The sequence below is a fragment of the Molossus molossus genome, unplaced genomic scaffold, assembly GCF_014108415.1.
Source record: "Molossus molossus isolate mMolMol1 unplaced genomic scaffold, mMolMol1.p scaffold_m16_p_6, whole genome shotgun sequence".
NCBI classification, from domain to species: domain Eukaryota; kingdom Metazoa; phylum Chordata; class Mammalia; order Chiroptera; family Molossidae; genus Molossus; species Molossus molossus.
The window spans coordinates 109,545,503-109,559,016 of record NW_023425399.1 but is presented as its reverse complement, the minus strand read 5'-3'; the positions used below and the strand labels follow the sequence as shown (position 1 = coordinate 109,559,016).

Here is a 13,514-nt window from a genome sequence, read left to right as displayed (position 1 = left end):
CAGTTTGATTACTGGTCAGGGCACATGCCCAGGTTGTGGGCCAAATCTCCGGGGGGGGGGGGGCATGCAGGAGGCGGCCAATCGATGTTCTCTGTCATTGATATTTCTGTCTCTATCTCCCTCTCACTTTCTCTCTAAAAAAATCAATAAAGAAAAAATATATTTTTAATATATATATATATTTTAAATACCATGCCAACACTAGTCATATAAAAGCCTGAGTGGTTATGTTATTAGACAAATCAAGTCTCAGGAAAGATGTTCAGGGATAGGGAGATATTAACATATGACAGACATGCATGTCTATCAGTAGAGGGACAGAGGATCCAGAAACAGACCCACATGTACTTCTGTCACAGGTTTTCCAGGTGGTTAACTCATCCAGGTAAGGACAGTCTTTCCAACAAAGGCTGCTGGAGCACCTGAGTGACCGCATGAGAAACGACGAGCCCCAAACCTTACTTCGTGATAATTAGTTGAAAGTAAATCATAGGTCTAAATGTAAATACTAATGCCAGGAAAGTTCTAGAAGAAAAGATAGAAGAATGTCTTAGCAAACTTGGGATGTGCAAAAAAATTCACAAATACCACAGAAAGAAAAAGAACCATAAAAGAAAAAAAATTAATGGACTCCATGAAAATTTTAATTTCTCAATAACTCCATCAATGGCACCAAAATTAAATTTATAGAGCTGATATAAAGCTTTTATTCAGAAGATATCAAAAACAATTATAAGTCAATAATAAGAAAACAATTTAATAAAAATGGGCCAAAAAAATGAATGGACATTTCACAAAAGAAGATGTCATGTGGCCAGCATGCACATGAAGAGTCTCAGCATCATCAATCATAAGGGAAACGCATCAATTAAAATCACAATGAGATGCCACCCTCACACCCACTGGATTGGTATGATGAAGAGCACGGGCCACACCAACCGCTGCTGAGGACACAGAGCAACTGGGATGCTCATGCATTGCTCGTAAGAGTGGAAAATGGTACGGCCACTTTGGAGAACCTTTTGACAGTTTCTTATAAATTTAAAGATATACTGTATATACCATATGACCAGCAATTTCATTCCTAGGTATCTACCCGAGAGAAATGAAAACATATGTCCACACAAAGACGTATGCTTTGTGCTCTGTAGCATTATGCATAGTAGCCAAACACTGGAAGCAACATAAATGCCCAATGGGTAGATAGATAAACAAAATGTGATTTATCCACACAACAGAATACTGTTTGTCAGTAGAAAGTAATGAACTACTGATACCCCAACAACATTGATGAACTTAGTACTCAGCAAAAGAAGCTAGACACAAAAGAGAACATATGATATGAATCAATTTGAGTGAAACCCTAAAAGTGACAAATCCACCCTGTAGTGATAGAAAGCAGGTCAGCAGTTTCATGTGCTGGGACTGTGTGGGGTGATTGACAGGGAAACAGAGCCAGGTAACATTGAGGGATGATGAAAATGTTCTGTATGTTGGGTGTGGTGGTGCTTGCACAGGTGTATGCATTTACCAAAACTCAACTTCTAGGATTAAAATGAGTGCATCTTATGATCGCGTGGATTTCACAATATCAAGATGCGTATGCAATTGACAATGAATAATATTCTCTGTTGGAATAGAGAGTGAAAACATGGGCATCCTCTCTGCTGGAATATTGTTTTACTTTGTTCTGGCTTTTGAGTTTTAATTTGTTTCACCAGTGTGTTTGTAAATTACCTTTCCTGTGTGCAGCTTGCCACACCAACTGCTGAGAAAGAAAAAAGTAACACGCGGATTGAGAAAATTATTGTTTTATTTGACTTTTATTATAAGCTTTCAATATATTAGCTGAGGGGATTCTCAAAATCACGAGTTGATAGTCTTTACTGATGAGACAGTTTCTTTCATTGGTGCATAAAACTACAAGTAATTAATTTACTTTTGGAAGAAATCAACAGCATATTATTAATAAGCTTTGATTTAACTCACTTTATACTTGACGCAGACAAAGGGACATTTGACTTTTAAGAAAAAGTATAAGCACACACACACAGTGTAGTAACGAAATCGTCCGTTTTGATGGCATTGGAACGCAAGCAAGAAAAGCACATTTCTTCCAAGAATGGGCCACTTCCAGAGTCTTACTAAGGCTCCAACACCGGCTTCCTGCCAGGCCAGGGACCGGCCTAAGGAGAGGAAAATCTGCCGAAGAAGAGGACGCTGCTGGACTCATTGTGCCTGATGAAGAACAGGAAGGGATGGTTGCAGTGAAAAGTTTCACAACCTGACACTGACGTGGCCACAAAGCCCGCCCCGGTGGCCGCCGCAGCCTCGGTGCCGTCCTCCGCCACCACCACGACGGCCCTGTGCAGGAACCTCTGGGCCTGCAGCCCCGCGCGCTCGGCCCGGGCAGGGTCGGCCCCCCGCGGCCCCAAGGCTCCCGCCAGCCCCACGGCCGCCAGCGCCGCCTCCAGGTCGTAGCTGTCTTGCAGCTGGAAGTGGGGCAGGTGCACGTCCACCATCCTCTCCTCCATCTGCCCTGGGTCGGTCCACTCCACCAGGTTCCTGGGGCTTATGTTACTTACAATCTATTCGGGAAAAGAGGGGAGGACAGAATGGCTCGATTATTGATAAAAGTTTGAAACAGTGTCACGCTGACTTGTATTAGTCAGAAATCATTCATTTTAGTAACAAAAGTAGAAATTTTATTTCACAAGACGTTGTCTTTCTATAGTAGGCACTTGTCATATGTTTCTCTGTTTAAATTCTCTGTGCATAGATGAAAAGTCAATAGCATTTAGTGAATTTTTAAAGGTGAGAAGAGTAATTATTCTATCGATCTACTACATATTATTCCATATCTCACCAGTCTCTTTAATGTCTTTGTATACATATATTATATATAATTTTAGATAACAAAGTATATGTTTATATAAATTATATAATAAGCACATTATATTTAATATATTATTGTAAATAGCGAGATGTTTATTATAATATATAATACATATTAATATATTTACATATAAATATACATATTTACATAGTTGCAGTCACAGTGGTTGTCCATTTTATACTGCATATCGCTCCTATATATCTTCAGACTGATAGATATTTTCATCACATTGATCAATTTTACCCATATTAACCCATTCATTTACTTTACAAGTGTCTAGTATGTATCACACATGATAGATGATAGACTCTGTAGCTACAAATGTAATTATTATGATGAATTTCAAACTAGGTATCCTAGTGTATTTAATACAGAAATTACTAATCAATTCAGAAGGACAATTATTTTCTTCTGAATTATTTCCCTAGGAAATTATTTACAACAGGAGTTTTTGAGTCAGAGTAGGAATACTCTTAAACAGACTGCCATTTTGCAACGTGTTTTCCAACATATAGGGGTCGCTATTAGCCATGTTCAGAGCCACAGACCAGCATCCACTATTACAACAATCTGTGTGAGAGGTGCTACATTGTTGTAAGACTGATGCTGTTCTGTATGTGTTACAGAGACAGAGCTAAAGATCGAGATGGAGATACATAGAGACAGAGATAAAGATGGAGTGTGTTCTCTAATCATTGCACTTGCACTACACATTAAAAGCTAGGAAGCCCATTTTATAGATGGAAAATATTGAGGTTCAAGGAAGTTAAACAGCTTCAAAAGACATAATGTTACTAAATAGAGGAACGGGGATTTGAAACAAAGCCTTCCTGGTTTCACTAGCTACGTCAATATTTTAACAGCAAAGTGGGTAGGACTAAATCAAAGGGTTCTAGGTTAAGGGTCCTATGGACTGTGGGTGATTACTGTGTGTCAATGTAGGATCATCCTTGATTTTAAAAATAAAAATAAAAATAAACATTTTTTTTTCTGACAAGTGATGTTGATTCTGTGGGAGGCTATGATGTGTGGGGCAGGAGGTGTGTGGCCAATTCTGTACCTTCTTCTCCATTTTGTTGTAAACCTAAAACTTTTTTTAAAGTTGAAGGTCTAAAATAATTCAGAAGGTCTGAATAGCGTGCAGAATTTGCTGGAGACATGGACATGTGATTTTCGTCTGGGAAAGAGGGTGCCTACACAACCAACCATTTCTCAGAATGCTGGGTGATCTTTCCAGTCCCCGTATGACCTTAACTATTCGTGTCAGCTCATTCCCAAACATCTTAGTCTTGGCTGTTCTCAAGAAACCTGATGTAGTCGATCGCTCCTCTTCAGACATCTACACAGCCGCACAAATAGTTCCCACCGGGCTCCCAATCAGAAGCCCCGTTTCCAGGCTCCCCAAGAAAACTCTGAGATGCAAAGGCTCCAGAAATTAAAGCAAGAGCGGGGACGCGCAAGGTTTACCTTCTCCAGACCGTCGATGTCATTGGGCAGCAACACGAACATGCTCAGGTCGTTGTTTTTATAGGGAATCCCCAGAATCTTGGCCTGCTGGTCCTTCAGGACAGTATAGCTGAAGGACTGGTGCTGTGTCATCATCAACACGGGTTTACTTGTGCTCTGTAACAAATTAGCCGAGCCCTCGATGTCCAAAGAGGCACAAGATGACCAGGCGAGCTCCCCCAAATGACGATCTCACCCTAGAACCGTGCTACGCTCTGAGCTTCCAGATCAGCACTTGCTGCCGACCCTGGACACGGACGAGGATACGCTTTCAGAATTTCCATTCCATGTGTCAGCAAGTCACGTATATAAAGGGTCATACCTTATCCAGCCAAAACTCCTCCTCCTTGGTGTGTCCTTTCTCAAACTCCCTGTCCCACTGCCCTTTGAAATGCACGACGTTCACCAGCACCAGCTTTGTGGAGCTGTTGAGAGCGGCGTCCGGAAACAGGTCCTCGGATTTTTCTGCAAACACCAAAGTTGGCCCATCTTAGAAACTGTAAGTGAGATGCATGGCAGATACAATGTGGGTGGACTCGACTGGTCTTGCAAACCTCAGCCAGGTCAGCACCTGCAGGCCCTGCCAACACGGGTTCACGGGGAGCTCACTGCCCACCATCCTCACGGCCCACCGTCCTCACTGCCCACCGTCCTCACGGCCCACCATCCTCATGGCCCACCGTCCTCACTGCCCACCGTCCTCACTGCCCACCGTCCTCACTGCCCACCGTCCTCACTGCCCACCGTCCTTACTGCCCACCGTCCTCATTGCCCACCGTCCTCACTGCCCGCCGCCTGTTTGTCCCAGTGGATAGACTGAGGCATGAGGGGGGAGGAGCTCAACGTCTGGGACCAGACTACCTCTGCGAGGAGCAAATTTTGCCTCTTATCAGATGAAGCATCTTGGGCAAGTTATTTAAGCTCTCTGTGCCTCAGTTTCCACATGTATAAACTGGAATGAAACCTGCCTCACAGGGTTGTTGAAAGGAGTAAACAATTTAATATGCACATGGCACTCAGACCACTCTCTGACTCACAGTAAGCACTCAGTAAATGTTAGCTATTATCATTTGTACCCATGTGATACAGTTACCACCTGAGGATAAGTGTATTGATTTTAGAGAGAGAAACATCTATCGGTTGTCTTCCACATGCACCCCAACCGAGGATCAAACCCGCAATCTAGGTATGTGCCCTGACCAGGAATCCAACCCGCAACCTTTTTGGTGTATAAAACCAACTGAGCCACCCAGCCTGGCACAAAAGCAGGTCTTGATGGAAGAGCTGAATGTTTCTTACTTGATAAAAAGAAAGGAAACTCTCTATGATAACATTTCCACTTTAGGACCCAGACTCAGAAAGAAAGTCTCTTTTTTTATCCTTACCTAGGGACACTTTTGCATTTCTCTTCAGATAGAGTGGGAGGGAGAAAGGGAGGAAAAGAGAGAGAGAAACATTGATGTGAGAGAGACACATCGAGTGGCTGCCACCCACCCGACCCCAACCAGGGCCGTGGACAAACCGCAACCAAGGTACGTGCCCTTAGTGGGAACTGAACCCGGGACTCTCTGGTCTGCAGGCTGATGCTCTAACCTCTGAGCCAAACCGGCCAGGGCAGAAAGGCTCTTATACAAAGGAAAGGATGTGAACCCTAGACAGACATGAGCCCAGTTTCAGGACCTTCAAAGATATTGTGATCCACCACCATGGGTGAATAATTCTCCACTAAGTGTTTCCATGAATTGGCTCCTATGATCCCCTCTCTGGCTCTCCTTGTCTCTCTCTACCATCTGCAGTGCCTCCTCCCACCCCTCATGGCCAGGCCTGCCTTTCCAACCCTAAAATCCCTTACCCAGTCCCACCCAAAGGGTGCCCACCCTGGCCCCTTGCAGTGCCAAGCACAGGGCTTCACTCACAGCAGGTAACTCAAGGAGCGTTCTCATGATGAACGACCCATCCATACTCTACCATGTGTTTGGCTTTCAACCCAGGAGTTAATCTTCTTTCGACTTTCATCTGCTGCATTTACAAAATCAACAGGTTCCAGAGAAGCATGGTAATATTTTTCAACATAATCTAAGTATTTCTTTAGGAGAAACAGGGAAGAATAGAAAGAGGTTGAAATTCAATGTATCCACTGCCAACATCTCCACATAAGTTTAGCTGTACATCAAGGTCCCGAACATTGTAAGCAGGGGTCTTGAGGACCTGGGCAAATCAGTCTGAGTACTTCCAAGCACATTTTTATGCAGGTATAACAGGGTTAAAGCAAAAATCAGATTTAAACCGCCAGTCACAAAGAAGTTTGCAAAGGGCCTGGATTGTCCGAAAATTAGGCAAGAGGGACACCGAGTGATCAGGGCCAAGCCAGGCGGTCAATGTAGGCAGCATGCCACCAGGTCCCAGTCCTAACGGGGCCGCTGGCCATTCATGAATACCACTCACAGAGGTGGTGGACACAGCAAAACTTACTTGAAGGAAAAGGTATGTCTTTTCTCCAAATAGTTTGTTGGCTATTTTCAGCTCATAATTATTAGTGAGTTTGCTTATTTCATTCAAAAACGTTTGGAATTGGTGGTGTATGTCTTCTGTCTTCTCAATCTTCAAAATCAAAACAAAAGCTCAATGAGTTATCTTAGCAAAAACAAGCCTAGATTTTGCCCCAAGGGGACGTGGCTGACGGACCTTGCCCTCAGCTTGGCAGCCGTGAGGATGGCCCGTGAGCTTGGTGTGGCCCCTGGACGTCAGGAGGCTTTTACACCAATTGTATGATAATGTGAGTCACAACCCATCTCAGCTCCATAGAGAAGCCTGGTCCTTGGCCCCCGCACCGCACCGTGGATCTTGCTTCTCCGGCTCGGGTTGCATTTTCATCTCAAATGTAATTGCTCACTAAGCCTTTCGTATGCTTGCTTTTAGCTTCCCACAATACCAGGCACCTGAGGAAAGTAGACGACTCCTCAGGTGACTCTCATCCACTTTAAACTTGGCAACATCTGTTCTAGACAGTGGATAAGAAAAGTGACTCCTGCCGGTGTGAAGAGCCATTCGTCAGAGCTATGCATTGGGCTGAAGTGAGATTTTTTTCCTATCTCTAAGGGGGGGGGGGGGCATTTTTTGTAGAATCCATCAGTTTTCTGATTGAGGTCTGAGAAGTGAGCACTCCACACTCCACAGCAAGCCGGCTAATACAGCTCCTGCCCCGAGAACAGAGAGGAACACTGCCCCCTGCCTGTTAAGTCATGTCTGCCTACTTCCATTCAGCTGGACATAAGGTACAGGCATTTTAATTTTGACTGAAAAGCTTGTCCCCGATTGCACTGTGAACAGAAAGACCTTCTTCCTGCAGAATACAAAGCCCATGGGTCTTTGTTTGTTTGTCTGTTTCATCTTTTTGTTTCATGGTTGGCTACTCAATGCCCAGAGTAGTATCTGGCACATAAAAGACACTCAGTGAATTTTTGTGCATAATTAGTGAACATTCGAAGACTTTCAAGTGGAAAATATAAAAGCGTTCTGCTCTGACAAGATATCTGAGGCTGGGCTTGACCTTTGGCTCCCTCCTTGTTACTATGAGCCTTTACAGCCTGGTGGTGATTCCCAGCTGCTCCGGCTGACCAATGTGTGAGCAGACCAAGGTCTCAACGCCTGTGGGGAATAACGGATTGTGATAAAGAGAAGGATGTAGTGGGAGTATTTCCCCAGTGGGCCAGTTGTGACTGAGTTGACCTGAAAATGGAGAAAGGGAATGAAGGCCTCCTGTAAAACAGGTTTGAGGTTTGAAAGTATACTACCCCTGTGGACTGCGAAACCCCAAACTAAAAAATTTAACTTAAAGTGACTTTAGGTGGATAACATCCCAAGATCTTATTTCAAGGAAAAAAAAACTGACCTGTATTAGAAAGACAACTACATTTCAGGTTTCACTGGACTACCATCGATTACCAACCAAATATTAGCTCATGTTCCAAAACTGTAAATCAAGAGATAAGTCTCATCAAGAATCAGATGAAAAAGTAGCAAGCAGCCATTAGACCCTCAAGGACTTGAGATGTTGACATTATCAGATATCACACTTAAAAAGCAGAATATTAAGAAAAGACATAAAAAATATGGTTAAGAAACAAGGGGCTGTTATTAAGTTCCAGGTTGATTTTATAATCAACTAGGATTCCAATTCGTACAATAAGCAATGAGATGTAGAAGCTCAATCGATGGGTTAAACAGCCCATTAGGCACTGTTAAATTAGTAGGCTAGATGGATCTGCATAATTGTCTCCGAATGCAGCACAAAGACAAAAAGCAATGAACATACGTATGACAGATGAAGAAATCCAGAAGGTAGAGTAAGAATTCTAGCAACCTTCCAAAAGGCAAGAAAGAATAGAGAACGTGCATTATTCAAAATATTAAGTGGCTGAGAGTTTTCCAGAATTGATGAAAAGTATGAATTTTCATATTGAGAAAGCACAGTACATCTGCCTTAGTCAATAAAGAAATCCACATCTATACGCATTGTAATAAAATTTGGAAACAACAGAAGCAGACAGCAAAAATTTAAATGCAGCCAGAAAGAGATCGCCTACTAACGATGGCCAAATAAACCAACTTCTTAGCAGCAACACTGCACACAAAGAGTAGAGAAAATCTTTGAAAAGATGAGAGAAAATCTCAACCTGGAATGCAACATACAGTTGAACATTCATTCAAGAACAAACAAAGGCAAATGCAACCTGGCAGCATCTACCACGTGCAAATCTTTACTAAAGAAACTTCCAGGAGTGATGTGATCAAGAAGGGAGAATAAGAAGCCCAGAACTAGAGATACTGACTTAGCAACGATACAAGAAACAAATACCTTTGTAAGAAATCCAGAAATCAGTTAAGAGGTTTCTGTACCCCAGTGAGCATAAAACCAACTGCATTGAAGCCTGGTTAAAAAAAGAAAGAAAGAAATTCATGACCCTCACTCACCAGAATTCCTAAACACACACACTCAGAGAGAGAGAGAGAGAGAGAGAGAGAGAGAGAGGGAGGGAGAGAGAGAGAGAGAGAAAGGTGGAATTAGGAGAAAAACCCCAATTCCCAAATTCTCCCTGGGGAGAGAAACAGAAGAATGCTATTTACATCCAACTTTCTAACTTTTCCAGAAGCTGGGGTTAGGAATATTACAACCTAGAGTTGGAAGAGACCCAGGAAGTCATTAATCCTGTGCTAATATTTTTCTTTTTGTTATTTAAATGAAACATCAGAGCAGGAGATGGGGAGCTTAAACTAAAAATGCAATGTAGCCCTGGCCGGTTTGGCTCAGCGGTTAGAGCGTCGGCCCGTGGACCAGAGAGTTCCTGGTTTGGTTCCCGCTAAGGGCATGTACCTCAGTTGCGATTTGTCCCTGGCCCCAGTTGGGGTCGTGTGGGTGGCAACCAGTTGATGTGTCCCTCTCACATCAATGTTTCTCTCTCTCTTCCTCCTTCTCTCCCTCCCGCTCTATCTGAAGATAAATGCAAAAATGTCCTTGGGTGAGGATGAAGAAATAAATAAATAAATAAATAAATAGACATAAAAATACAATGTAGTAACAATATCACCTACTGCTACCATGACCACCACTGGACAAGTTCCAGACACTCTGCAAAGGCCCAAATAAAATGAATAACTTGGCCAAAGTAGCACAGCTGTTCACTGACTGGGCGAAGATTGAAACCCCAATCTGTGTACCTGCAAAGCCATCCACTCTGCTGTAGCCACTTTTCAGTCTGTTAGCCTCTACCAGTATCTATCACAGTGGTCAGTGTTCATGAAGTCAAGGTCTCTTCTTAACACTAAGGGTTTATTATAATTGTATAACCCTAGTAACATTATTTCACTGTGTGATTGTCGCTGCTTCACAGGAAGCATGAAGTGGCACCTCTTCTACACATGTCTCCCGGGAGCCCCCATCTACAAAGCCACCTTCGTGAAGGTGGGAAGACACATCTCCTACCTCTTTTTCTTCAGCTCTGATTCTTGAGTTTTCCGTGTCTTTTTCAGAGAAAAGCACCTGGAAGGACAGAAGATAGCATGGCGGGGGTCCGAGCAGAGAAAACCTCACTCGGAATCAGGGGAAAGAGGGAGTTTGCTAACGACCCCTCAGAGGCACCCAGGTAACCTTCACCTCCTTGTAGAATCATGAAAAGCTCTGGTTGTCTTCAGAGGAGCCTGCATTGGTTCATCCCCTCGTGTATTCAACTTTGATGCCTCGTTTATGCCCTGGTGGGGATGATGCAACTTCTCCAGTAGGTATGGTTCTTCCTGCTCTGTCTTAATTACCAGGCCACCGGCTTTCCACAGGGCCTGACCAGTCCTCACCCAGAGGAGTGTCGAGCTCCGAGGAGCAGCTGGTGTGGTGGAATTTGGAGAGGGGAGGGGCCTGTGCTGATAGACCTGAAACTGCTCCCTGGTTCCTGGCCCATGGGTCAAGAGGAGCAGTTTTCGGGGCGATTCCAGAAGGCTCACCCCAGAAAAGAGACTGTGCCCGAAAGGCCGACCCCTCCCCCCCCGCACCCACCTTCCGCAGCTGGGCGGCGGTGGCTCCGCGGGCCCCCGGCAGGAGCATGCCGATGGCCGCGGAGATGCTCGCTGGGGAGAAGACGATGTTGCCCTTGTTGACTTGATTCAGCTCTTTGAAAAGCTCGAACCCAAACTGAGTGGTCGCTGCGCCCAGCAACTCCATGATGACTCTGGAGGGATGGAGAACAGCAACAGCCATCAAACCCGGTACAGAATAAAACGGAATGCCAACTGTAATTGAACATTACAGTTTACCCAAAGAGAAAACAAAAGCCAAATGAGTGCTTTTCGCTGGTTTGAATGGCGTTAGGGCAGGGGAACCCCTCTGCTCTCTCCCTGCTTGGATCCAGGGGGGCTCGGGAAACAGTCCCCTGAGCAGGGTGCAGCCGGGATCGAGACAGGCCTGCAGCCCGGCGGCGGAGTCTCGGGGAGGCTGCAGGCGCACCTGCTCCGACGCTAATGGCCACACCCCCTTTTGGAGGTGATACGTTTATGGCCTTGATCACGGCGATAACTTCAAGGGTGCACACTTACCTCCAAACTCATTACGTTGTGTATATTAAATATGTAAGATCTGTGTGTGTCACTAAAGTGTTTCCTTAAAAAAAAAAAGAGAGAGGGATTTTCACCCTCTGGGTCAAAGGTCCCTGCCGCCTGATTCTCACCCCTTCACTTGGGCTTCCCTTGACCGAGATGACCCCGGCCTGCCCCACCCAGTGCTTCTCGGTTGGCATTTCCCGGGGAGCAAGGCTGCCTTGCGCGCTTTGATGCGCTCATTTTCTGCCTGTGCCTGCCTGCCCCCCGCCTCCCCCCAGGAAAGCGCCCCAGGCGGGCCCAGTCCTTGCCCCCCTGTCGGGCTTGTCCCGTTGCTGGACCCATGACCAGGCAAGGCGGAGGCGGAGGAAGCCCCCGGGCCTCAGGTCCGAGCAGTCTTCTGGGTCCAGCCTTAACAGTAAAGCCAAGAGTGCATCCTTCTCTGACGCTTTCTTTCGCAATGGATTCAAAATCCTGGGCAGAGACGGTGGGTTAGACGGTCCCTAACTCATGAAAATTTGACTCCGGGCTCAATTTTTCCTCAAGGGCAATGACGGATCTCTAGCCATGGAGTATAAGTGGGCGTGAAAAGCTCTCCTTCTGTATCATTTTCTTTTTCTATTAAATAATTTATTTTTGTTACAGATGTTTCTACTTTTTCCCCCACTGACACCCTCCTCCCCACCCCACCCCCATGGCATTGTTGTCTATGTCCACTGGTTATGCATATATGCATATAAGTTCTTTGGTTTATCTCTTCCCTCTCCCCCACTCCTTCCTCTGAGGTTTGTCGGTCTCTTTCTTAATTTTAATTTTCTATATTGTCTCAAGTTTATACAGTAAGTTCATATTACTTGTATCTCATCAAACAAAATTTTAAGAGCAATTAATATTTACCAAAAATAAACAAATAAAATACATTTTCTATTTCCTTCCTCTCCAGCTAGTTATGTTATAATTAGTTCACAAAGGCTTGAAGAAAAAAAATTCTAAAACAAGAATGAGATTAAGGCAGAATACATTTTTTTTGACAACCCGCCCACACACTTTCGGGGGTCAAGATTGAGGCCCTGCCCCTGCCTGCTAAGGTACCCGACATCTGCTGTGAAAACTTCCATCTCACGCCCGGGTTTCCTTGTGGGGGTTCCTTGCAGGTTAACCCAGAAATACAATGAATTAACTCACTGTCACAACGTGAAGAAGGTACAGTCTCATGGCTATGTAGGCAGTGAATTAAATACCACCACCCCAAGGAAAGTTATACACAATAAAAGTTCTTCTTTCAAATCAACAAACATTCTCAACACACAAAAAGTCTTCAGATGCAGCTGAAGAAAGAACTTACCCGGCTTTTGGGGAGACAGAGGTGGCTGAGCATGGACCTGGGAAGCACGTGTAACGTGAGCAAGTGAGATCTTTAATTTATATCTCTCGCTCTCTCTGCCTCTCCCTAGTCATTACCATTTTTGTGTTTCCAGTGAAACAACATTTGGTTTCTCAATGATGATTTATTTCCCTCATAAAATTAGCATGCAAGGTTTATGACAAAATTGAGGATTAAAGTTCCTATTTCTTTCCTGCTTGGCTGTGAAATTATGCACTTGAAGTTGTCAACAGTTGCTGAAATATTGCTGAAATACGATACACATTAGACAGAGAGAAAGAGTGTTGCAATTTCTCACTTCTCCAAAATCCCTTCGATATTCCTTTGGTGGTCCAAATATAAAGAGATCTAACTTACCCAGGAAACAAAATAAGACCAACAGCAGGGGCTCAACCCAGGGCCAAGGGCAGCATTAGAACAGCCAAGTTCGATGAATTACGACCCAAGCGTAAGAGGGCCTTTAAACCTAATATCGGAGATCTCGGAGAAGAATTGGTTCTCTATTGGGTGCACATTAAAATCTCCTGGGAACTTAAAAAAAAAAATCTGTGCCCAAGCCCCACGCAACTGAGTCAGCATTGCGGGGGTGGGAACCAGGCATCAGAATTTTTATCACCCTAGGTGACTTAATGTGCACTGAGGTTG

The 13,514-nt window shown here is 44.4% G+C and overlaps 1 protein-coding gene across 4 annotated transcripts; it reads right to left on the bottom strand.

Annotated features, from left to right (window-relative positions):
- Positions 1-2,186: 2,186 nt before the first annotated feature.
- Positions 2,187-11,114, bottom strand: SERPINB13 (serpin family B member 13). Of its 4 annotated transcripts, none has more exons than XM_036245460.1 (7): positions 10,950-11,114; positions 10,347-10,442; positions 6,875-7,003; positions 6,371-6,488; positions 4,725-4,867; positions 4,364-4,519; positions 2,187-2,588 (listed from the first exon to the last, which is right to left on the bottom strand). In XM_036245460.1, exons 1-7 carry the CDS (start codon positions 11,112-11,114, stop codon positions 2,187-2,189), a joined length of 1,209 nt encoding a protein of 402 aa, XP_036101353.1. The 4 variants fall into 4 exon arrangements, with proteins under 4 accessions (XP_036101353.1, XP_036101354.1, XP_036101356.1 ...); XM_036245461.1 differs by having other exon boundaries at positions 6,875-6,997; positions 10,377-10,442; XM_036245463.1 differs by having other exon boundaries at positions 6,875-6,994; positions 10,377-10,442.
- Positions 11,115-13,514: the final 2,400 nt, after the last annotated feature.